The following is a 26,349-nucleotide window of genomic DNA, read 5'->3' as shown; positions in this document are numbered from 1 at the left end:
CTCCAAATATTATGCTCTGCAACATGCCATGTTGATGGATGCATGCAATGAGCTTTTCTTTTCTTTCTTTCTTTTTTTTTTTTTTTGTAAGCTAAAGATACTTATGTGCTTGATATTAGGTATGGGAATTCTTTTTTTTTTTTTTTTAAGAGATGGGGTCTCACATAGGTTCAAATACTTTCTCCTTGTCTATATTCATTCACCTTTTGAATTTGCTATGGGATCTTTTACCTCATAGAAGTGTTTACTTTTTTTTTTTAAATTTATTATTATTATACTTTAGGTTTTAGGGTACATGTGTGCAATGTGCAGGTTAGTTACATATGTATACATGTGCCATGCTGGTGTGCTGCACCCACGAACTCATCATCTAGCAGTAGGTATATCTCCCAATGCCATCCCTCCCCCCTCCCCCCACCCCACAACAGTCCCCAGAGTGTGGTGTTCCCCTTCCTGTGTCCATGTGTTCTCATTGTTCAATTCCCACCTATGAGTGAGAATATGCGGTGTTTGGTTTTTTGTTCTTGCGATAGTTTACTGAGAATGATGATTTCCAATTTCATCCATGTCCCTACAAAGGACATGTACTCATCATTTTTTATGGCTGCATAGTATTCCATGGTGCATATGTGCCACATTTTCTTAATCCAGTCTATCATTGTTGGACATTTGGGTTGGTTCCAAGTCCTTGCTATTGTGAATAGTGCCGCAATAAACATACGTGTGCATGTGTCTTTATAGCAGCATGATTTATAGTCCTTTGGGTATATACCCAGTAATGGGATGGCTGGGTCAAATGGAATTTCTAGTTCTAGATCCCTGAGGAATCGCCACACTGACTTCCACAAGGGTTGAACTAGTTTACAGTCCCACCAACAGTGTAAAAGTGTTTCTATTTCTCCACATCCTCTCCAGCACCTGTTGTTTCCTGACTTTTTAATGATTGCCATTCTAACTGGTGTGAGATGGTATCTCATTGTGGTTTTGATTTGCATTTCTCTGATGGCCAGTGGTGGTGAGCATTTTTTCATGTCAGAAAAGGGGTTAAAATTATTTATTATATTATAAACATCCTTCCACATACACATATACCATACCCTCCACCAAAAATGATCAAGGACAAACAACCCAACAGAAAAAATAGACAGGAGAGGAAATTCATATACAAATCATGAAACAGGAAATGCAAACATCCCAAAAACATGCAGAAAAATTCAAAATCTCACCTGCAGTCAGGAAACATGCAAATCAAAATAAAGATGTATTGTTTTTACTGATCACACAGCCAGGGGGAAAAAAACAAACAAACTAAAAAACTAAAAATATTAGCATCACCCAGGATTGGCAGGAATATAAGGAAACAGATATGCCTCTATGTTGTTTGGGCTACATAATCCTTGGAATATAATTTGGCCATGCTTAATAAAAATAGTATGTTCTTTGATCTCAAATCCCTCCTTGGAGAAGTGCATATTGAGGTATTTTATGCAGTGGCAAAAAATAACCTCAACATTCATCAACAAGAAAAATAATTGAATAAATTCCAGACATCAAAAAAAAAAAAAAGAGATGGGGTCTCATTATGTTACCCACACTGGCCTTGAATTCCTGGGCTAAAATCCTCCTGCCTTAGCCTCCCAATTAGCTGGGAATACAGACCTGTGCCACCATGCCCCCGTTCAGGTTATGTTAAGTATTAACCTGAAGGAATGGCAGCTTTGGGGCATCTGCTCACAGGGTAGCTGCACAATAAACCCACTTTTCTTGAATCTACATTTGAGGAGAGACAGTGAAATGAAATATTGAAATAATGAAATAATGAAAGAGTTTATTTGTAAGGATCTGAGGGAGTCAGTCTGTCTGCTGATGGTTAAACTCACATCAAAACAAACACTACAGAATCTCTGCTTACTCTTTCAGGTCTCAGTTGTCACAAAAAGGGAAAATGTCCTAGAAATTCTGTTCTGATCACTCAAGTGGCCCTTTGAGGAGAATAACTTTGGGGAAACAGCAGTTGACAGTCAGTGTGAGCTTACTCTGCTAAGCACCGGGCACATGCATTTCATGTACTCATTCGATTTGCATAATGCCAATATTAGGAAGGTTCTTTTATTATTCCCATTTCAAAGATGATCATGTCCATAAATGGCAGAGCTGGGATTTGAGCCCAGGTTGACTGATCTAGAGTTTATATTTGTTTGGGCATCCCATGAAGCAGTGTCCATTGACAGGTATTCCTATTCCTTAAAAAAAGAAAACACACACACATACACACACACACACACACACACACACACACACACACACGACATGGCTTTATGCTATTGTCAATCAAAATCCCTCACCAAGATAAAATTCACTTAAAATTCATTATAACTAACTCCTAGTGCCCTTCCAAAGGCTGCCGAGAGCCCAGTTTTTGAATAAATCGCACGAGGGCTACTCCTAACAGAAACTCTCCAAAATTGATTGCTTGTAGCCTGGTTTCCACAGAAGTTGTAAAGTATTGTTTTAATTGAATTTGGTTCTAAGTTAGAAACTTCGAAAAATTTGTCTGTCAAAGGCCAATGGATTTCTCAGTAGGCTTGATTTATTTAGCAAGAGATGCCTACAAAAGCCAATTTGCTATGAGGAATGTGGTTACATTTAATTACACTTTTAAATGACTAATTTATTATATCTAAACACCTTTTAAACAGTACATATTACTCTGAACTGTACAGATGCTGAGGAATCAAAGTTTGTGGTAAACACAAAGGATTTTGCTAAAGACTCTTCATTTTACTCTGCGTAGGCTTTCTGGCTTCAGACCGCAATGTGTGTGAAGTCGTCAGGTAAAAATGCTAAACTGAATGGGACCGGACTACATCTCTTTTTCTTCCTATTCGCAATCAGGCCCTGCTCTGAAGGAGATTTTCCTTTGGGTGTATATTTAATATCCATTTATCAAATCTTGAATTGAAAATATTACATGCATCACTCAAGATTTATTTAAGCAAAGCAAAGCTGATGTTTATTTTGGAATCTTGATGAAAATTATTTTAGAGTAAAAAATGAATTTTTAAAAATTATACTTTAAGTTTTGGGATACATGTGCAGAATGTGCAGGTTTGTTACATAGGTACACATGTGCCATGGTGGTTTGCTGCACCCATCAACCTGTCATTTACATTAGGTATTTCTCCTAATGCTATCTATGCCTCCCCTAGCCCCCCAACACTCCGACGGGCCCTGCTGTGTGATGTTCCCCTCCCTGTGTCCATGTGTTCTCACTGTTCAACTCTCACTTATGAGTGAGAATATGCAGTGTTTGGTTTTCTGTTCCTGTATTAGTTTGCTGAGAATGATGGTTTCCGGCTTCATCCACGTCCCTGCAAAGGACCTAAACTCATCCGTAAAAAAGGAATTTTTAAAAATATTATTGATTCCTCCAGCTTTGTTCTTTTGGCTTAGGATTGACTTGGCGATGCGGGCTCTTTTTTGGTTCCATATGAACTTTAAAGTAGTTTTTTCCAATTCTGTGAAGAAAGTCATTGGTAGCTTGATGGGGATGGCATTGAATCTGTAAATTACCTTGGGAAGGATGGCCATTTTCATGATATTGATTCTTCCTACCCATGAGCATGGAACGTTCTTCCATTTGTTTGTATCCTCTTTTATTTCCTTGAGCAGTGGTTTGTAGTTCTCCTTGAAGAGGTCTTTCACATCCCTTGTAAGTTGGATTCCTAGGTATTTTATTCTCTTTGAAGCAATTGTGAATGGGAGTTCACTCATGATTTGGCTCTCTGTTTGTCTGTTATTGATGTATAAGAATGCTTGCGATTTTTGCACATTGATTTTGTATCCTGAGACTTTGCTGAAGTTGCTTATCAGCTTAAGGAGATTTTGGACTTCAAACTATACTATAAGGCTACAGTAACCAAAACAGCATGGTACTGGTACCAAAACAGAGATATAGATCAATGGAACAGAACAGAGCCCTCAGAAATAATGCCACATATCTACAAGTATCTGATCGTTGACAAACCTGACAAAAACAAGAAATGGGGAAAGGATTCTCTATTTAATAAATGGTGCTGGGAAAACTGGCTAGCCATATGTAGAAAGCTGAAACTGGATCCCTTCCTTACACCTTATACAAAAATCAATTCAAGATCGATTAAAGACTTACATGTTAGACCTAAAACCATAAAAACCCTAGAAGAAAACCTAGGCATTACCATTCAGGACATAGGCATGGGCAAGGACTTCATGTCTAAAACACCAAAAGCAATGGCAACAAAAGCCAAAATTGACAAATGGGATCTAATTAAACTAAAGAGCTTCTGCACAGCAAAGGAAACTACCATCAGAGTGAACAGGCAACCTACAAAATGGGAGAAAATTTTCGCAACCTACTCATCTGACAAAGGGCTAATATCCAGAATCTACAATGAACTCCAACAAATTTACAAGAAAAAAACAAACAACCCCATCAAAAAGTGGGCAAAGGACATGAACAGACACTTCTCAAAAGAAGACATTTATGCAGCCAAAAAACACATGAAAAAATGCTCACCATCACTGGCCATCAGAGAAATGCAAATCAAAACTACAATGAGATACCATCTCACACCAGTTAGAATGGCAATCATTAAAAAGTCAGGAAACAACAGGTGCTGGAGAGGATGTGGAGAAATAGGAACACTTTTACACTGTTGGTGGGACTGTAAACTAGTTCAACCCTTGTGGAAGTCAGTGTGGCAATTCCTCAGGGATCTAGAACTAGAAATTCCCTTTGACCCAGCCATCCCATTACTGGGTATATACCCAAAGGACTATAAATCATGCTGCTATAAAGACACATGCACACGTATGTTTATTGCCGCATTATTCACAATAGCAAAGACTTGGAACCAACCCAAATGTCCAACAATGATAGACTGGATTAAGAAAATGTGGCACATATACACCATGGAATATTATGCAGCCATAAAAAATGATGAGTTCATGTCCTTTGTGGGGACATGGGTGAAATTGGAAATCATCATTCTCAGTAAACTATCGCAAGAACAAAAAACCAAACACCGCATATTCTCACTCATAGGTGGGAACTGAACAATGAGAACACATGGACACAGGAAGGGGAACATCACACTTCGGGGACTGTTGTGGGGTCGGGGGAGGGGGGAGGGATAGCACTGGGAGATATACCTAGTGCTGGATGACGAGTTGGTGGGTGCAGCGCACCAGCATGGCACATGTATACATATGTGACTTACCTGCACGTTGCGCACATGTACCATAAAACCTAAAGTATAATAATAATAATAATAATAATACTAATAAAGAAAAAAAATATTATTGATTGATTCATTCAAGTAATGACTGACAACTAGCTGTGATGCCTTGTGCTAGCCTTTGTGCTCCAACACAGAAGGTATGAAAGAACACAGGCAGGGTTCTGCCTTCAAGGAATTCACGACCAGGCCTGGGGATAGTGGTAACAGTGTTTAGCTGATGTCATAAGTGCTGTAATTGAGCCTGAAGATAACAGGGACCCAGAGAGGGAAGTGAATAATTCTGTTCAGGGTGGGATGAGGGTTGGGGAGAGTTTCCAGAAGCAGTGACAAGCGAGTTGGGCCTTCAGAAATAAGCAAAAGGAGGGATAAACAGTCAGAGTACAGAGAATTTTAGGGGCAGTGAAACTACTTTGTATGATACTATAATGGTGGATACATGTCACTATACCTTTGTCCAAATCCATAAAATGCACAACACCAAGAGTGAACCCTGATAATGTGACAATGATGTGTCAATGGAGGTTCATTAATTGTAACAAACTACCACTCTGGTGGGGGACACTGATAATAGGGTTCGTCTCAATTTTGCTGTGAACCCAAAACGGCTCAAAACAATTATAAGTCTTTAATAAAAAATTAGCCAAAAACCAAAAAACCAAAACAGAAATTAAAAAGCCATTTTCTAAGTAGAGAAGGAGCTGCCAGACAGAGAAGAGATGAGCACGGCCTGATCTGAACACAGGGCATGGCTCACCAAGTGACAGCCAAGTCGACAGTGTGGCAGGAACAGAGTGGCTCCCTTGTGTGTATGTTGGGTCGGGGGTGGGTAGCGAGACAAGCAAAACTCATTTCAAGTGCTATGCAAGCTGACAGAGAAAGAAAGGCACTAAGAGGAGGTTATCTTGCTAAAGGAGAGACTCCCCACTGTCCCCCCCACCACAGACTTAATTTGGCTTCCTTTTGGAACTTGGAATTCCATTCCCCTCTTGTCTGCATGGTGAACTTGAACTCATTCTTGAACTTTGGCTTAACTGTTGTCTTCTCTGTGAAAGCATCCCTGGAACCCACAGGTGGAATCGCTCCCTCTCATGTGTTCCCATAACTCGTTATTGTATCACTTGCCATCCTGAGTTACAGTGAGCCATTTACCTGGGCTTCCCCACCAAAACTGTGAACACCTCAAGCTTGGATAAGGCTTTATCTGTATCCTCAGTAGCCAGCCTAGTTCACAGCACATGTGTGCCACTCAAAAACATGTGTGTGGAATGAGTGAATGTGAGACAGACAGGCAAGCTTGTGGTGAGAGTTATCAGGGGGATACTCCTGACTCTTGTGGCAGAGAAGGTGTGTCCTTCACAATGAGGCCTGGAGAAGGGCTACAGTGACATTGGAGCTAAGTCTTGAGGACAATCAGGTCCACAGTACAGGGATAATGTGCAGAGTGCATCTAGGGACTACAGAATGGAGTGAAAGGTGGGGTGCAGTGAGAGATGAGGCTGGAGAGAGGGCAAGTCTCAGATCATGGGGGCTCCTGTATGCCAAAGTAAAGAGGTGATGGGGAGCCACTGAAAGGCTTTACCTAATGAAGAGATCAGATCAGATCAGATTTGGGCTTTAGGAAGATCACTAATGTGAATAATAATGATAATAATAATGACAGCTAAACTTCATTTATTAAGCACTTATGTCTCAGATACAGCGCCAAGCATTTTATAAGGGTCACAGCTTGGTTCTAAACCGTGGAAATTTGACATCAGAGCTGATGCTCCTAACCACCAGGTTACAGTGCTTTGACTGGAGGCACAGAGATGTTAGGGGACTATTAAAGGAATTCAGATGAAAAATAAAGTGCATAAACCATAAAAAAGAGCGAAATGATGTCCTTTGCAGCAACATGGATGCAGCTGGAAGCCATTATCCTAAGCAAATTAATGCAGGAACAAAAAACCAAATACTGCATGTTCTCACTTATAAGCAGGAGCTAAACATCAGGTACTCATGGAAATAAAGATGTCAACAATAGAAACTGGGGACTGCTAAAGGAGAGAGGGAGGAAGGGGACAAGGATTGAAAAAGTAATTATTGGGTACTATGCTCAATACCTGCATGAATGAATCATTTGTACCCCAAACTTCAGTATCATGTAATGTACCCTGGTGACAAATGTGAACATGTACCCCCTCAATCTAAAATAAATACTGAAAAAAAATAAAGTGCATAATCTGTCATGGGATTAAGGGGAAAAAAGAAAAAAGGAAAAGTGCCAAGGCTGTTGTATTAGGAAGGGTGGATTAAGAGATAAAAAGGAGAGAGGATTCTTAGGATTTGGAGACCAGCTGGATGTGGGATAGAGAAGCGGGAGAAATGAAGATGCCTTCCAAATTTCTGGCTAAAGGATCAATATGGATGTTGACATTATTCACTGAGATAAAAGAAGAGTGGGATAGGCCGGGCATGGTGGCTCACCCGTAATCCCAGCACTTTGGGAGGCCAAGGTGGGTGGATCATTTGAGGTCAGGAGTTTGAGACCAGCCTGGCCATCATGGTGAAACCCCGTCTCTACTAAAAATACAAAAAATTAGCTGGGCATGGTGGTGGGCGCCTGTAATCCCAGCTACTTGGGAGGCAGAGGTTGCAGTGAGCCAAGATTGAGCCACTGCACTCCAGCCTGGGTAACAGGGTGAGATTCAGTCTCAAAAAAAAAAAAAAAAAAAAGGGATATTATCGTGATGAATAAAGTTATGAATTCTTTTATTTCTTCTTTTTCACTGTCCCTGTGCAACTTTTAAAGAGAAAGGCATGAGCTCTCAAAGAGACCACAATGATGCTTGCAAAATTGCTCTATCTAAACTCTATACAAGCAGCAAGACACAGAGTTCATTAAGGAATACAATTTTCCATTTGGTGGTAGTTCCAGTGTTAGATAGACTGACTCTGATGCAATAATAAACATATCTTATGAATACCAAAGGTAGGCTTTTCAATATTTTCTCTGTCTAAAAAATATCAGACCATTTTCAGTTTCTCATTTGGTCAAATAGAGGGGTTATTAAGTTCATTACCAAAGGCCTTATTTTTGGCTGTATACTTTTAGAGTGGAATAGATGTCATGCAGGAGATTTCAGTCCTTGCCAGAACAGGACAGTGATGAGAACACTGTATCCAGGGCAACCAAGAGTTCAGCCTTTTCAGTCCATAAATAATCATTCCTCAGCTTGCCCTTTGTAATGTTGGTCTCCAAGTTAATTCATGACAGAATGAGCTCGATCAGGAGGCCACTGTTCTCTTTCTTACTTGCAGTTTAAATGACTGCTGCAGAGTATTTTATAAGAAAGGCAATGTTTCAATTCTATTGCAAATTGTACTGGTAAAAATCTGCAACTGACTCTTATGATCTTAGCTTGGCTACAAGAATACTCTAACCAGAGTAACCAGAAGTCAGATATTTTTCTGGGTGGGTGGATACTTTTTGGCACCAAGGCTGCCAGAGGTGTTATGTATACTTGATAGTTGTGTTTAATGAAAGCACAACTGAGGCAAGAGAAACCTGAAGGTAGGCAAGGTAGGGATAAAGAGCACTAATCCCCCCATCAAACCAACTGGAATTCTTCTCCATGAAGACTTGTGTAAGTTCTCCCCAGAGCACAGAAATCTCACCTTCCATGGGATATCCAGATATCCATTGGATAACACTCATTTGACAACTGAGTCACCACATAATGGTGGTCAGGAGCCCAGACTTAGGAGTCAGACCAAGTTAGGTCTGATTCACTTTACTCAAGAGCCTCCATTACTCAAGAGCTCTGCAACAGTGCTTACCACACAGAGTAGCCGTAAGGAGTAAACTAGATAACATGTAAGGCATTAGGTGCCAGGGCCTCTGAGATTTCCAAGATCTACAAAGATGTTGGATACCTGGAAAAAACTGGCTTTAAAATATGAAAAGCAAATCACAAAATTCATATGTATTTAATTAAATACTTAAAACCTAACTTATCCACTGTCAACTATACTTCAACTCAATCTTTATACAGTTACATATAAATGAGTAAAAGTTATTTTATATTTTCTTTAAAAATTGTATAGCAGAAACATATTTACTTTTGGATGAAAGTATATTTTAGTCTGTTTGCTATGATATTGAATGTAGCCTTATAAGTAAATGTTTCTCAGGACTGTGGAAGTCTTAAAATGGCTCTAGGTACTTAAAGAAATGGTAGCCCTAATTATCATTATTATATCAATGATTTTATTATTCTGCCTTATGACATTTCTTGTGCTGTACTGAACTGTTCTACTGATGTTTATGCTCTGTATTTCCAATTAAGTTGTAAGGTCCTTGAGGACAGTATTGTAGAGAATGGACTGAGTTTAAAAACTGGGCTCTGCTCTGGGCTCCACCACTGACCAGGTGTGGAAGCTTGGACCCAGGCTTTAGTTTCTTCACCTGAAAAACAGGAAGACTAAGACCTGTTCCAACTCCTCTGCTGGGCCATAGTGAGGGCAATGGGCCATACTGAAGTGCTTTAACTATGGAAACACATGGGAATATAAGCTTCTGAAGCATCCACAGTGCCTATCGTAGCCCATCAGACACAGGGAGCAATCAGTGAACATCTGGTGACTTCTACAGAAGGTTCTTTTCTGTCTTCATATCCAAGCAATACTTGTGTATCTACAGTCTTTTCCTCTGTGTTCATTCATTTCATAAATACTAATTTAACAAATATTGAGCCTCTTGTATGTGCCACAGGGCTTGTACTAGGAACAGGGGATACAATGGGACACCCAGTGTCTACAGTAAAATTGTTCTTTTTGTTCCTTCAATGTGTGATTTATCATCATATATACCTTTTCTGAATGTAAATAAGACAATTTAAGAAAAGACTGTCATCTTCTAATTTCTGTTCGTTCTAAAACACTATTTCAGAATGGACTCTGATTATTTCCCATAGGGAGTGTTCTCATTTTGGTCCTGGCTTTTCCAGGCAAAGCTGGGATTTGTTAGAAAAAAGCTTGCTCCTTGTTAAGCAATGAGAGGAAGCCGCAAAGCCAGGGACTCACGGGTGGCAGGCAGGAGTTCCAGGTGGTTGTGTCGTCACTGCTGGTACTTATGCTGACATTACAGTTGTCCACCTGGGAGGCACTCAGGCCATGGGAGGTCCCAGCGTCCTCCAGTTCTTCATTTTGTTGCCGCCGTAGGCTTGCTAGCATCTGTAACTCAGATTCACTCATCTGGCTCGGCTGATAGTTTCGCCAGTCATATTCCTGAGCAAGAGAGAGGAAAATAACAAAGGGTCATTTGGCCTACTTCTATGGCTACTAACAAATGCCACAGCCTTAACCCCTGCAGCAGCTCCCCCAATTGACAGAGGCGCAAATCCCTAACATGCCTCCATGTGCTACCTGCCCCATCCATTATACCACCTCCTGTCTGTTTGCTCCTCACATGCCAGCCACTTTGTCCTTCATTAAGGTCCTCAAAAGCATCAGAGTCCTGTCTGCCTTAGTCCTGTGCACATGCAAGTCCCCTCTGCCTCGTGTTCTGGGTAATGCTTAGGCTCCCTTCAGGTCCTCAATTATGATGACTTCCTCAGGGAAGCCTTTCCTGACAACCATAAACTGGGTCAGCTCCTTTATGATGCCCTCTCAGAATCTTAAAATTTTCACTTTTAGCATTGATCACATTTGCAGTGATGGAATTGTTTCTGGAGTTGGCAGGTTTGCTGTGAGCTCTACAAGGGCAAGCACCATGACTGTTTTGCTCTCACTGCCTTTCCTAGGTCTGGTGCCTAGTAGGTGCCCAACCAGTTTTTGTAGATTGAGTAAATAAACAAAAACTCACAGTAGTTTTTTTTTTTTTTAAATTTGCCATTTAAAAAAGCACAGTTTATGAGTGAATTGATGAATTTCATCATTGTAAACATAATGACCAAATTTATTCTTACTGCCTTTGCAGTAAGATTGAGAATGACTAGTACTGGTAAACGCCATCAAATAAAATTAGAATGTAAGATGGGAACCTGTAAGTTCTGAAAGCCTGGAAGATCTCATAGCTCCAACCAAGGTGGATTTACTGTATATGTCATCTGTCAGGTACTTTTTGAAAAAGAATACTACTACAGATCTTTAAATGCTAGTATAAATATTATTTCAGGGTATAGGTGGAAATTGGCATATAGAATTTTCAAAATTTTCCCTTCCTTTCTCTCTGGCCTAAACTAGATTTGATAACAAACATTAATTTCAACATTACTAAAATATTAGAATCACATATGAGCAGTGGGATTTACACGCAGAACTGCCATATAACTTAAAAGCAATTAGAAAATTTTCTTGTACATCTGGAAACACTGGTTGTGCTAACAAGGATTTTTTTTCCAAGACACCTTAGAATTTTTTAGATATTTATATCTCTACATACACTTTCTTGGAGGACTCTCTGGCTTCTTTTCTGCCTCATAGGAATGTAAAAAATTTAAAAATATATAATTTTGAAAAAAATTCTTGGAGTTCCTATGACATTAAATGCTTTATAATAAACATTATTATCATCATAATTTGGGGTTTATAAAAGCTTGTTATCTGATAATGTGATGTGGAGACTTCCTAAAAAGTTGCCAGTGGAAACTCAGTTAAATCTAGAGTTCATGGCACAAGCAGCTTGGCACTGTGAGAGGCCAGGCAATCTTTAATAAGATATTTCATGAGCATTTAATATGCTTTCAGAGTTCTTGGGCCAAAATAGGTATCATAAGAAGAAGAATAAAATTTATATCCCAATGAAAAATGCAAAAATAAAAAAGGAAACAAATAATTTAAATTCAAAAGAAATAGTTGAGGGGACAATAAACACATACAAAGATGTTCAACATCCTTGTCATTAGAGAAATACAAATCAAAACCACAATGAGATACCTTCACACCCATTAGGATGGTTACAATAAAAAAGAGACAATAACAAGTATTGGCAAAGATGTGGAGAAACTGAAACCCTCATACAGTGTTGGCAGAAAAGTAAAATGGTGCAGCCACTTTGGAAAACAGTTTGGCAGTTCCTCAAAATGTTAAACATCTGAGTTACCATGTGACCCAGCAATTCACCCCTAAGCATATACCAAGAAAACTGAAAACATATGTTCACACAAAACTTGCACACAAATGTTCAAAGAAGCATTATCCATAATAGCCAAAAAGTGAAAACAACCAAATGTCTATCAACTGATGGATGGATTTTTGTTTATCCACATAATGGAATATTATTCAGCCTAAAGAGTAGTGAAGGGCTGGATGAACTTTGAAAATATTATGCTATCTGAAAGAAGCCAGGCACAAAAAGCCACATATTGTGTCATATACTTTATACGAAATGTCCAGAATAGGCAAATTCACAGAGACAGAAAATAGATTAGTGGATGGTGGGGCTGGAGGAAACGGAAATGGGAAGTGACTACTAGTGGGTATACGTTTTCTTTTTGGAGTGATTAAAATGTTCTGAAATTAGGTCAAAATGATGGTTACAGAATCTTGTGAATATACTAAGAACTCCTGAATTCCTTACTTTTTTAAAAGAGTGAATTTTATGGCATACAAATTATATTTCAATTAAAAAAAAGCAGTTTGGTAATCAGATGTGAACATGAGAATACCAGCTGCTTGACTTTAGCTGCAGCAGTGAACAAGTGACTTGCTGTTCTTCAGTTTTTCGGTCAAGAAGTGGGATTAAGCGTTCTAATGTGTCACATAGGTATGTTAGCTGGCTCCTCATTGCCAATACACACTTTTACAATGAAAAACACATTTTATTTTAATTTTCATAATTTTTCTTAAGAAGAAAGCTTTAATATGTACTTCGTATGATTAAGTCATTTATTCAATTTACTTATTTAATCCACAAGGTTGTACTGTGCCTGAAGAACAACCCCAGGTTCTAGGAGAGAAGAATAAGAGAGGATGTGGCAGGGGTTAAGCCAGACAAATCTAAGCGTGGGCCTTCCTTCCACCACTTACCAGCTTTAATGACTAGGAAAATTACCTAACCTCTCTATGAATCAACTTCTTCGTCTTGGGGACCACAGTACATACCTCACAGGATTTTTGGTGAACTAAATGAAATAATATTACATTGAATGCTTAGTAGAGGCACCTGACAAACAAATATACTAGGGGGTCTCCAAATGTGTGATTTGTACCTTTAATGGAAAATGTTTGAATGTGTACTTTGTAATATATGTTTATTTATGAACTAAATATATGCACAAACATTTTAAAATAGTATGTAGAGTACAAAACATACACAAAAAATTGGAATTAAAATGCTTAGGATTAAAAAAAAAACTTGTTTTCAATTTTTCTTCCTGAATCTGAATGGGTTGTCTTTGGTACACACTTTCAGGGATGAGCACAGCCCTCTTAAGAGACCGCTGAGTTGGCAGTCAATACATATAGTCCCTGTTCTTATTATTTTTTCCTCTCATTTTCTCTGTCCCCCTTCTTCCAGTCTTTCATCCATTCTGTAATATGCTAGGAACTGGGAGCACAAAGAAAACAAGACATACTTCTGTCCTCATGGAGTTCACAGTCTACAAAGGGAGACCTGAGAGGTATTATATAACTGGAATTCTAATGTACTGTGAGAAATACGACAACAGAGGTATGAGTAAGACGCCTGAGGAATGCAGCACAGATGTGACTAACCGCCCAGTGGAATTAGAGAAAACCTCACAGAAGTCTAAGGTGGCATTTGAAAGTAATTAAATTTGTTGACAAATGGAGTTAGTGGCCTTCAGAGGGACTCCCACCACTGGCAGGCAGTATTGAAGCTGAGGCTGAAGGAATTGGTGGCTGGGATATTCCCTATATTCCACTGCAGTAATGGAAATAGATTGATTCATTAATTTATTCTGTAGAAACTTACTGAGACCCTATTATGTGCCAGGCACTGCTGATGCTATATTTGCTTAAAACGCTGCATTTCCATGACTTTATTTCATACAACAGTAAAATGTATTCTGACAACACCCTGGAAGGGGCAGCCAAAATCCAGCAGAGAGAAGAAAGCAACTTTCTCCAGCATCACTAATAGAGCAACTGGTGGTGGAGTCAGGTAATTAACTTAGTCCTCCGAAATGTTTTTGATTTGCAATCTCTTAAATCATTTCAAAATCACCAGAAAGGCTAAATCATTTATTTGTTATTTTTAAGAAGCTTTGCAATAAAGTCTTTGCATTAAAGTGGACTCCAGCACAAGATGTCATCTAACTAAATTACACGACTGCTGAGAGGCAAAGTGGCTTATGTACTACTATCTCTGAAAGGCTCAAAATGTTATGTATAATTCAATTTCATCTCAAAATATCCTTGTAGGAAAGAGGGGAGACATTATCAATCAGATTTGTCCTTGGAACGAGGCAATGGGCTGAAGGCTATGTACAATTCAGCTGTGCTCAGATTCGCAGGCCAGTCCTTCGCTCTCCAAGCCATTCAATCCATTCATTTTCACTGATCTTTCTCCAGACATTATTGGGAGCCTACGCCAGTGAAGTTACAAAGACAATTAAGATATGGCCTTGCTTTCATAAACCTTACCTCTATCAGGGCAATTGAGAGCTATAAAGAAGGAACTCTAAAATAGGGTAGTATATGTTGAGGTATAGTATTAATGATCACACAGGTCCTTGATAATGATTAAAAGGAAAACTGATAACTCCAGCAAAAACATAAAACACAACAAACAGAACCTTTCAACTTGATGTCCTTCGCCCAATCTATTCCTTAAGCTGCTAGGACAGAATAGTTTAATCAATCAAATATCTGATGACAGAAATTTGTGAGCCTCAGATAGGAACCAGTTCTGCTAAACACTGGGTGACACAGGTGTGGAGAAAAATGAGACATGGCCACAGGATAAGATCAGACCAAGAATCTCATTCTGTTCTTCATGGGTTGAAGGGGGATAGAATTGGGAGAAAACGGGGATGTTACTTTTGTTCTGGAGCCTACAAAATCTGTGAGACTCTCTTGTCAGTGTCAGGCTTGCATTGTGACAGTGCCTGATAGTCATGGCCCAGGAGTTCGATAGTTTAATACAAGAACTATCGAACAATCTCTACCTCTGTATTTAAAAAAAATTATTCCCAGTGTAACTTTTTAAAAAAGCACTATTACAAAGGAAATGGTGGCTGTTAGGATATAATATTAAAAACAACATAAGAGAAGGGAGATATACAAAATGGTTTGGCATTTCAGAAAAGAGAAAGGTTGTTTTGTGGAGGATCAGTTAAAGCTTCATAAAGGATGGAGGAAACGGTCCCTAAGAAGGGGCTTGAAGGAGAAGGAGGGTAATATGGCAGCACGTTCCAGCCATCAGGCAGAAAAACATGGGGCAACCTGGAAGTAGGGAGCTTGTGTTCATATCAAATAATTAAATAGACTATCAAGTAATACTTATACATTACTGTTTCAGCAATGAAGCCAGTAATACTGTTCCAAAGCATCAAGTATAAGAATGCCTATAATTTACTCTAAACCTTAAGAGACCAAATGGTCCCTTTCCCTGCCCAAGTTTTATTAAAAGTCTAAGATTCTACCAAAAGATATATTCTTAATAGCTTCTAAATGGAAATCACCCACATGCCCATCAACAGTAGAATGGATACATAAAGGATGATATAATCACACAGTGGAACACGACACAGCAGTGAAATGAGTGATGTATTGAATCTCATGAACAAAATGCTAAGTTTGGTTTGGTAAAACCAAACGTGGGTATAATTAGTTGTGAGGAACGAATAGTGACAGGGAGGGAGCACAGTGGGGCTTCTGGGGTGCTGGTCTTGCTCTTTCTTGATCCAGAAGATGGTTGCATGAGTGTGTTCAGTTTGTGAAAACTCATCAACATATAGGCTTATAATATGCACACTTCTCTCCGATCAACAACAAAGTCTAAGGCTCACTTGTGAATCACTGGAAAACTCAATCTAAACAGTCTTAGCAGTGAAAAAAAGTATTTTGTAAATGCAGCTGGGGAGCCAGTATCACTGGTGGTTTGAAATTTATATTTATTAAAAACTTTATAGCTGTCATTAGAAAGTTTTGGAAGATGTTTTTTGGACCCCAACACGACAGTAAGAAAAGTACTAGAAGTCCATTTTCCAAAGCTAATTTTAAACTTTAACTGCCATTTGAATTTGAGGATTAATCTTCTCTCTATTGCTATTTGCAGACAGTGTTTAATCTCCACAGTGACATTTTAAATAATAGCTGATCGTAAATTAGTGTTCCAGGGCATCTCTTTACTAGCATTCCTGAAAACTTGTTTCAGATTCTCAAGCTAGGCATCATACCCAAGAGTTTAACCTGACTCAGTGGGGATGTAGGTCCAATAATAAAAGGAGTGGAGAGAAGACAGTAGCCACAAGCACAAGCTGTAAGTGACATATATTTGTGCGCATAGCTCATTCACAATTTACGGTAGCTTTTAACATGTGTCTCTACCATGCAAAGGAGTAAATTAAAGCTTAAAGACCAAGCCACAGCACAACTTGAAAAATTTTACTAAATTTAAGGGATGCTATATTGAGTTACATAGCAGGAATCAGGAGTTAGGCCATAACCAGCTGGTCAGAATCTAGATCGTGTGTTATGTTCATGGCAGGCACATGGACCTAGGCACAACCAGATTTGATGCTGCCTTTGAAATATCTGTCATAAGCATTTTAGCATGTGACCCTGAAGACATTTCATAAGCCTGGCTCAACTCATACTTCATTAACTATGCACACCACTCACTTAAGAATGTCTCAGGTAGAAGATTCTGGGGTAATTAAACCAATTGGTGGCAAAATTCCTTGTAAAGAGATAGATAACTTTCCATCTCATATATGTGTCTCTCTTTTTTGGGGAGGAACATGCATGAAAGGTTTTGTAAAAAAAGATCTTTATATTGATGTGCTATATTTATATAGAATAACCTTTTACTCTATGACCTAAATAGAAATATACTTCCATACATTTTGCTGTGATAGCCTGCTAATTTTCAGAAAGAATTCTCTGACAAATAGAGCTGAACTCTTCTTATTAATCTTAAAGTGAATTGAAAAACAAATTTTGTACATTGATTTTGTAACCTGAGACTTTGCTGAAGTTGCTTATCAGCTTAAGGAGATTTTGGGCTGAGACAATGGGGTTTTCTAGATATACAATCATGTCATCTGCAAACAGACAGAGAGCCAAATCATGAGTGAACTCCCATTCACAATTGCTTCAAAGAGAATAAAATACCTAGGAATCCAACTTACAAGGGATGTGAAGGACCTCTTCAAGGAGAACTACAAACCACTGCTCAAGGAAATAAAAGAGGATACAAACAAATGGAAGAACATTCCATGCTCATGGGTAGGAAGAATCAATATCATGAAAATGGCCATCCTTCCCAAGGTAATTTACAGATTCAATGCCATCCCCATCAAGCTACCAATGACTTTCTTCACAGAATTGGAAAAAACTACTTTAAAGTTCATATGGAACCCAAAAAGAGCCCGCATCGCCAAGTCAATCCTAAGCCAAAAGAACAAAGCTGGAGGCATCACACTACCTGACTTCAAACTATACTACAAGGCTACAGTAACCAAAACAGCATGGTACTGGTACCAAAACAGAGATATAGATCAATGGAACAGAACAGAGCCGTCAGAAATAATACAACATATCTACAACTATCTGATCTTTGACAAACCTGAGAAAAACAAGAAATGGGGAAAGGATTCCCTATTTAATAAATGGTGCTGGGAAAACTGGCTAGCCATATGTAGAAAGCTGAAACTGGATCCCTTCCTTACACCTTATACAAAAATCAATTCAAGATGGATTAAAGACTTAAACATTAGACCTAAAACCATAAAAACCCTAGAAGAAAACCTAGGCATTACCATTCAGGACATAGGCATGGGCAAGGACTTCATGTCTAAAACACCAAAAGCAATGGCAACAAAAGCCAAAATTGACAAATGGGATCTAATTAAACTCAAGAGCTTCTGCACAGCAAAAGAAACTACCATCAGAGTGAACAGGCAACCTACAAAATGGGAGAAAATTTTCGCAACCTACTCATCTGACAAAGGGCTAATATCCAGAATCTACAATGAACTCCAACAAATTTACAAGAAAAAAACAAACAACCCCATCAAAAAGTAGGCGAAGGACATGAACAGACACTTCTCAAAAGAAGACATTTATGCAGCCAAAAAACACATGAAAAAATGCTCACCATCACTGGCCATCAGAGAAATGCAAATCAAAACTACAATGAGATACCATCTCACACCAGTTAGAATGGCAATCATTAAAAAGTCAGGAAACAACAGGTGCTGGAGAGGATGTGGAGAAATAGGAACACTTTTACACTGTTGGTGGGACTGTAAACTAGTTCAACCCTTGTGGAAGTCAGTGTGGCAATTCCTCAGGGATCTAGAACTAGAAATTCCCTTTGACCCAGCCATCCCATTACTGGGTATATACCCAAAGGACTATAAATCATGCTGCTATAAAGACACATGCACATGTATGTTTATTGCGGCATTATTCACAATAGCAAAGACTTGGAACCAACCCAAATGTCCAACAATGATAGACTGGATTAAGAAAATGTGGCACATATACACCATGGAATATTATGCAGCCATAAAAAATGATGAGTTCATGTCCTTTGTAGGGACATGGATGAAATTGGAAATCATCGTTCTCAGTAAACTATCGCAAGAACAAAAAACCAAACACCGCATATTCTCACTCATAGGTGGGAATTGAACAATGAGAACACATGGACACAGGAAGGGGAACATCACACTTCAGGGACTGTTGTGGGGTGGGGTGAGGGCGGAGGGATAGCACTGGGAGATATACCTAATGCTAGATGACAAGTTAGTGGGTGCAGAGCACCAGCATGGCACATGTATACATATGTAACTTACCTGCATATTGCGCACAGGTACCATAAAACCTAAAGTATAATAATAATAATAATAACAATAAAAATAAAAAAAAAAAGAAAAACAAATTTTAAGTTTCCCGCACCTATCTTCTGAGTTCAGAGTATGTCTCAAGCTTAACAATTAACCATACACTAGAAGGAATATAGTAAAATCAAATTGAATAGTTTTCATGCTATATTCAAGGATATGCCATCTACAGGGCAAATGTAGCCTTGTACATGGGACAAGTATAGTAGCCATTCAATAAATGGTAGTTTAAGATATATTTAAAGAACCAGGAGGAAAATTATTACTGAGACTGTTTACAGAAACGAAAATAGAGGAGGTAAGCCAACTGATATATCTGGAGTGGGAAGACGATAACTTTAAGTAAGCTTGAACTGTTTCAAAATGTAAAGCTTTGGTTGAATAGAGTAATGACAGATATACCAACGTTTGTGTGTGCTTTTGCACATTAAAATACGTTAAAGCATAAAGTGGCAAGAGAAGTTAAGTTGTCACATGATCATGGAATGTTTTCAGTGGCCTCTAATTGGGGGTAGCAGCCCATTGTGGTGGAAGGTGCCCTGGCTTTTCTGTCCCTAACTCCTGGATTTGACACTGCTTTGTCACAATTTAGATGAGAGCGAGGTGGAGCCTTTCTGCTTCCTTGTCTGTCAAAGAGGAATAATAAGGCCTCTTGTGAGGGTTGGAGATGAAGACAAGATAAAGTAGGGAGCACCTTGTGGAAGGCCTGGCATATGGGAGATACCTCAAACCATCAAAGTCACATAAAAGCTTCTGAGTCAAGGATTTCAGATCTTAGTGCTTTTAGGAAATACACTCAGCTTAGTACCTTTTCCATGAAGAGGTGAGTACGACTTGCTCCTATTTAAAACTTGGAAAACCAAGACAGCAGAGAAGATAAACGTCTTCAATAAACATTTGATGAGTAGGATGCTAACCTTAGCACTAGAATATTAAAGAATTGACAGTGAACCATCATAGTGTTGGCTAAACAGCCAACTCATACTTCTGATAGCACCTTAATGTCTGTCAAGTCTTTCTACCTACAATTCCTGAAACTTTTGAGAACTTGAAATTTCTCCTCTTCATTAGAATAATGGGCGCACTGTTTGCATACCAAGCTGCTCAGAAATGGAGATATTAAAATGTCTTAGTGACTACTGCTATTCCATACCATTACCCAAAATTTGAATCATAATTCCATTTTACTTATTTAAAAATACTTCTACCACACCATTTTGCCTTTGCAACCATTGCATTAAACATTAGATACAAAGAAAATGAAAGAAACAAACCATTCTGTAGCACAGCCAGGTTCAGTCTGAAAAATATTTAAAAAGAAAGCAGAGGGACAGGAACAAGTTACACCTGGAAAATTTCTATGCCTAATTCAAATACTTTTACTGGCAGTGGAAATGTTATTTAATCACCAAATTCTGCAGTTTCAGCAATATCCCCAGCAGTGCATTGACAGATAAAACTGAGATAATGAACTTGTCTTTTCTGAGACAAGAAAAGAGTGCAGTTTTGACAAAACATCAAATATCAGACTGTTTTCCAAAAGCCATTGGTAGGAGTGTCCCACTTAGTAAAGGAAACATTCTCACCATGGTTAGCATTATGGTTTATGAACTGCTGCTAGTTCTGCCCAAATTCAATTCAAGACCTCAAGCAGGAAGCTACACATCTGCAATTTAGCTGTGTGAACAAGGTAGACACACAGAGGGTGGTCTCCGGGAAATGATCAGAGAGACACTGCTTCCTGCTTATAAATAAATATTTTTCTCTCTTTAGGGTATCCCCGAGAACATGCCAATATGTTACCTGGCAGAAGGCACACAGAAATTCACTCTGTGTTAGCACTTGATTCAACTATAAATAAAGAGCAGGAAGCACACAACCACAGAGCCACCATCCTTGTAGAACAGTACCTGTAATTAATTTATGGAACTGTATGAATTTGAAAAGGTTTCATTTGCTTTAGAATGCCAGCCATACTGGTTTATATTTCTGCCTAACCAGTCAGCAAAAGGTAGAAGAAAGTATACTTCAGATTAGGGGCTAGGTGTTCTACATGTGCTATCTAATTTTACACTCAAAACAACCCTGTGGGATAGGTATTATTTTCTCCATTTTATAGATGAGGTAACTGAGGCTCAAAGACATTAAGAAATGTGTCCAAGGTTGCATAGATAAGAAAGAACAAAGCCAGGACTCAACTCCAGGCCTGTCTGATTCCAGCTGGTGCTCTGAGCCATGGTTTCCACTGCTTTTGACTTTTCAGTCATGGAGAATGAAAATGTAGATAGCTTTGACAGAGGGTTCTGTTTGGGGAAGGCTATTTATCAAGTGACCTAGAGCAGCATGAGGCCAGTGGGCACATGTGGTGGAAACTGCCAAAGGAGGGAGAACCACCCCTAAGTGAATCTGCACAGTTAGCCAGGGCAATGAACATATGTCTAACACACAGGGTGACCTGATTCTTAAACAGGTGTTTTGAAATAATGCAATGTTGTTGTAGCTGAAGGGAGAGAAGGGTCAGAAAGACATTTATGGATTCTTCAAACAATGGGGTATTGTTGGAAAAACAGCTGCAAATGGCACATTTGAGTGGCAAATGGAAAGAGAGAGAGATGGCTTGAACAAAGAGTATTATATACCCTAGAAAAGGCAGAATTTTACATAATGAAGCAATGCTTTAAAAATACTAAAATAATTTACAAATTCATTTTTTCTCTAAGTTTATAGAGCACAAATTGCAGAGACTTTTATTACTTTAAAAATGTGATGATAGATATTCTCTACTCCAATACTGAGTTTAAATATATCAGGGCAGAAACAAAACTAATTCTTTTACATTATCCAAAGGAAACGGCTTGATAATTAAAGGGAAAAATGTGCTCACACTATTCTATGGCCTAAAATATATTCAAAAGTGTCCTTCCATAATTCAGTTTTGATTTTCAAAAATGGAGATGTGAAAGTTAAAGTCAAAAGTTACATGGCTCATTTTACAATTCTTTTCCTATTAAAAGTCATGTCTCTTTTCTAAAGAGAATACCTGAATTTATAATTGGTAGCATGCTTTGTCTTTCTTATGAAACTACGCATTCTTCAATAAGTTCAAACTTTTTCTGGAGCTACAAAGCCTGTTATATAAGTCTTTTGTTTGTTTGTTTAAAGAAACACATAATGACATTTGCCAGTTTAAAATGATTCGTTCAAAATTGTTTGAGTACAGTTATATGTGCGAAAAAGTTTAATTACCAGCTATCTACATGGTTGCAATATTACCCAGAGGGTTGTACTTCTTTCTTAATTAAAAATATTTGAACCTGATAATAGATAACTCTATTAAAGTATGAATAAAACTTTGCAAAGAAAAAGTTTACCCAGCACTTAGCAAATCATTTTCAGTAAGCATTCCTTAAGAATTACTAGTACTCTTCCATATCATGGGATTAGGACAGTTCTCCTGTATCTCCTTTTGTAAGAGTCTTATTTTCCTTTGTCACACAAGTTGCTTCACATTGGCACTTTGCAAGGGCACAGATTTTCAATGGGATGTCTACTTACAATTCCTGATTGCAGTACCGTGATGGCTAAGTTGACGGCTAAGTTCCTTCCACGGTCTTTCACAGCACTTATCACGGTTTATAATTAATTCACGCACAATTTGTTTATGTCTACCTCCCAACAGATGTGTAAACCTCTGAGGAAAGAGGACTTATCTGTCTTAGCCACTGTTACATGTCTAGTACCTGGGAGAATATCTGGCCTGATAGGTACTCAATAGAAAAAGAGATGCTCTTACTTATCCAGAAGTAGAGCCAAAAGAGCTGTATTCCATCATCTGGAGGGCCTTTATTTTAGAGACACAGCTTAGGTGATAGAAATCACCAACATGTTAGTGCTCTAAATATATGAACTACAATGCTAGCCAGCAAAGATGATTTCACACCTAGTAATATTAGAAAGACTTCTAGTCCCACAATCATTCTCAAAATTTTCTTCTTGCATCAAGGAAATTTCCTACGACTCACACTAATAGTATCTTTCTAGGCCTGACTGGACTTATAATGTCTGTGTTAGAGTTCAATACCAGAGCTAGAATAGTCAAAGTATTAAATCTTAACTACCATGAAATAAAGAAAAACTTCCATTCAAATTAAATCCATTCGTGCGGGAAATCAGGCAAGAAAAAAGAAATAACAGGCATCCAGACTGGAAAAGAAGAAGTAACCTATCTCTATTTGCAATGACATGATCTTGCATATAGACACACCATATGAAATAAAAAAAAAACTACTAGAAGTAATAAATTCACCAAGGTTTCAAGATACAAAATCAACATACAGAAATCAATTGTATTTCTATACACTAGCAATGAACAAATCAAAATAAAATTAAGAAAACAATTATATTCACCATAGCATCAAAAAGAATAAAACACTTAGAAATAAAAGATGGCAATATTTCCCAAACTGATCTATAGATTCAGTGCAATCCTTACCAAAATCCCAGCTGCCTTTTTCACAGAAATTGACAAGGTGATCCTCAAATTCATCTGGAAATGCAAAGGACCCAGCAGAGCAAAAACAATGAAGAAAAGGAAGAGCAAAGTGGAAGTATTCACATTTCTTGATTTCAAAGCTTAATACAGAGCTACAGTAATCAAGACAGTGTAGTATTGGCATACAAATAGATATATAGATCAATGGAATAGCACTGGGAGACCAGAAAAACAACTCTTACATGCATGGTCAATTTAATGGGGAAAACATAGTCATTTCAAAAAATGGTTCTGGGACAACTGGATATTCATGCAAAAAAAGAAAAAAAAATAGGTGGACCCCATCCCCCAACACCAAATATGAAAAATTAGATCAAAATGCATCATAGAAATAAACTTAAAAGCTAAAGCTATAAAACTCTTAGAAGAAAACACAGGAATAAATCTTTGTGGCCTTGGATTAATTAGGCAATTGTTTCTTAGTTACAATACCAAGTGCACAAGCAACAGAAGAAAAAAATAGATAAACTGAATTTCATCAAAATTAAAAACTTTTGTGCTTCAAAGGACATCATAAAGAAATGCATAGAAAACCCACAGAATAAAAGAAAATACCTGCAAATCATATATCTAATAAGGGACTTTTATCTAAAATAAAGAACTCCTACAACTGAACAATAAAAAGACAATCCGATTTAAAAATAGGCAAAGCATTTGAATATGCATTTCTCCAAGAGATATGGCTAATGAGCACATGAGAAGATGCTCAACATCATTAGTCATGAGTGAAATGGATATCAAAATTACAGTGAGATACCACTTCACACCCACTAGAAAGGCCTTAATGTAAAAAATAGACAAGAAACATCAACTAGGACATGGAGACACTGGAACCCTCATGCATTCCTGGTTGGAATGTAAAATGGTGCAGCTGCTTTGGAGAAAGTTTGGCATTTCCTCAAAAGTTAAACAGAGAATTCCATGTGACCTAGAAATTCCACTCCTAGGTGTATATATACTCAAGAGTATTGAAAACATATACAGATGTGAAAACTTGCACACAAACGTTCATAACAGTATCACTCATGACTGCCAAAAAGTAGACACAACTCAGATGTCCATCAACTGATAAATGAATAAACAAATATGGCATATCCATACCATGAGTACAGGTATAAAAAGGAATGAAGTGCTGCAACATGGATGAACCTTGAAAACAGTATGCTAAATGAAAGAGGTTAGACACAAAAGGTTGCATATTATATGATTCTATTTATATGAAATGTCCAGAATAGGCAAATCCATAGAGACAAAAAATAAATTAGTGGTTGTCAAGAGTTTGCAGGGAGGAGTAATGGGGAGTAACTGCTACTGGGTATGGGGCTTCTTTTGGGATGATGAAAATGATCTAAAATTAGATAGTGGTGATGGTTGCACAACTCTGTGAACACACTAAAAACCAGTGAATTGTACACTTTAAGAGGATGAATTCTATGTTGTGTGAATTCAATCTCAATAAAGTAGTTATTTTTAAAAAGTCACCCCATGGGTCTCTGGGATCTGGGGAAAAAATCCCTTTGTGAGTTAGTAAGCATACAGCACTGGGAGGAAACTCATTTTCATAGATTCTTAGCTGCAAATACCAAGTGGAGAAAATGCTGTTGTCTAAAAGGTGTCTATGGAAGAAGAACACTCCATTCTCATTGTAAATTTGCTTTGAAATGAGGCACACTGCCTTATGACTTCAATTATTTTGTGTCCTATTAAACTAAGATGATCACATTCACAAATGTGAGCCATAGATGGTAATGATCATGTGGGCTGAGATACAACTTTTTTTTTTTTTTTTGAGACAGGGTCTTGCCTGTCATCCAGGCTATAGTGCAGTGGTGTGATCATGGCTCAGTGCAGCCTTGAACTCCTGGGCTCAAAAATTCCTCCTACCTCAGCCTTCCAAGTAGCTGGGACTACAGTTGCACATCACCATGTGAAAGAAAAATAATTTTCTTAATTTTTTTTGTAGATAAGAGGTCTTACTTTGTTAACCAGGCTGGTCTCCAACTCCTGGGCTCCAGCAATCCTCCTGCCTCAGCTGCCCAAAGTGCTGGGATTACAGGTGTCAGCCACCACACCCAGCTGAGATACAACATTTTATTGGTCTGAGTTTTGATACTGAGGTCAAACTTCTCTGCACGAATGGAAGCAAGGCCTTTATACTTTTACCCCCTCACCAAAGATAAAGTTCCTTCCCCTTCTTCATCCCTTTGAAATGAGTCTCCTTAACTGTAAAATGGAATGAGTATTCTCATAGTGTTCCTTTGAGGAAGAAGAGACATACCAGGCTTATGCTTTGTGGTTTCTGGAAACTGTCTTATCAGAAAAGCCTCTTAAATGAAGATAACAGGTGAGAGTAAGTCCCTGGCTCTTCCTCCCAACTTTGGTCTCTTTGTTCCTTTTATTATTTCCTGGTATTATTAGAGAGAACTAATTTTTAGGCAGTGTACTTTGTTGAGTACTTCAAGTTCATTTGTGCCTGAAGTTTCCAAACTTATCTTTG

At 38.2% G+C, this 26,349-nt stretch overlaps 1 protein-coding gene and 1 long non-coding RNA gene across 19 annotated transcripts in view; one reads left to right on the top strand and one right to left on the bottom strand.

Moving 5' to 3' along the window:
• The window catches only part of CFAP20DC (CFAP20 domain containing), a 326,758-nt gene that overhangs the window by 104,845 nt on the left and 195,564 nt on the right, over window positions 1-26,349 (bottom strand). For all 18 annotated transcript variants that reach the window (XR_008501471.1, XM_054480722.2, XM_054480732.2 and 15 more), the window contains one exon: window positions 10,347-10,550. Coding sequence is in view for 17 of the 18 variants with exons in the window: in XM_054480722.2 (XP_054336697.1) it covers window positions 10,347-10,550 (204 nt within the window). In the remaining variant the exon portion in view is untranslated. The remainder of the gene's footprint in view (window positions 1-10,346; window positions 10,551-26,349) is intronic.
• LOC129032820 (uncharacterized) overlaps window positions 1-26,349 on the top strand; it is a 188,644-nt gene that overhangs the window by 247 nt on the left and 162,048 nt on the right. The window lies entirely within an intron of this gene.

This window comes from Pongo pygmaeus, chromosome 2 (genome assembly GCF_028885625.2).
Source record: "Pongo pygmaeus isolate AG05252 chromosome 2, NHGRI_mPonPyg2-v2.0_pri, whole genome shotgun sequence".
Classification (NCBI taxonomy): Eukaryota; Metazoa; Chordata; class Mammalia; order Primates; family Hominidae; genus Pongo; species Pongo pygmaeus.
This window is presented reverse-complemented; position numbering and strand designations above follow the sequence as displayed.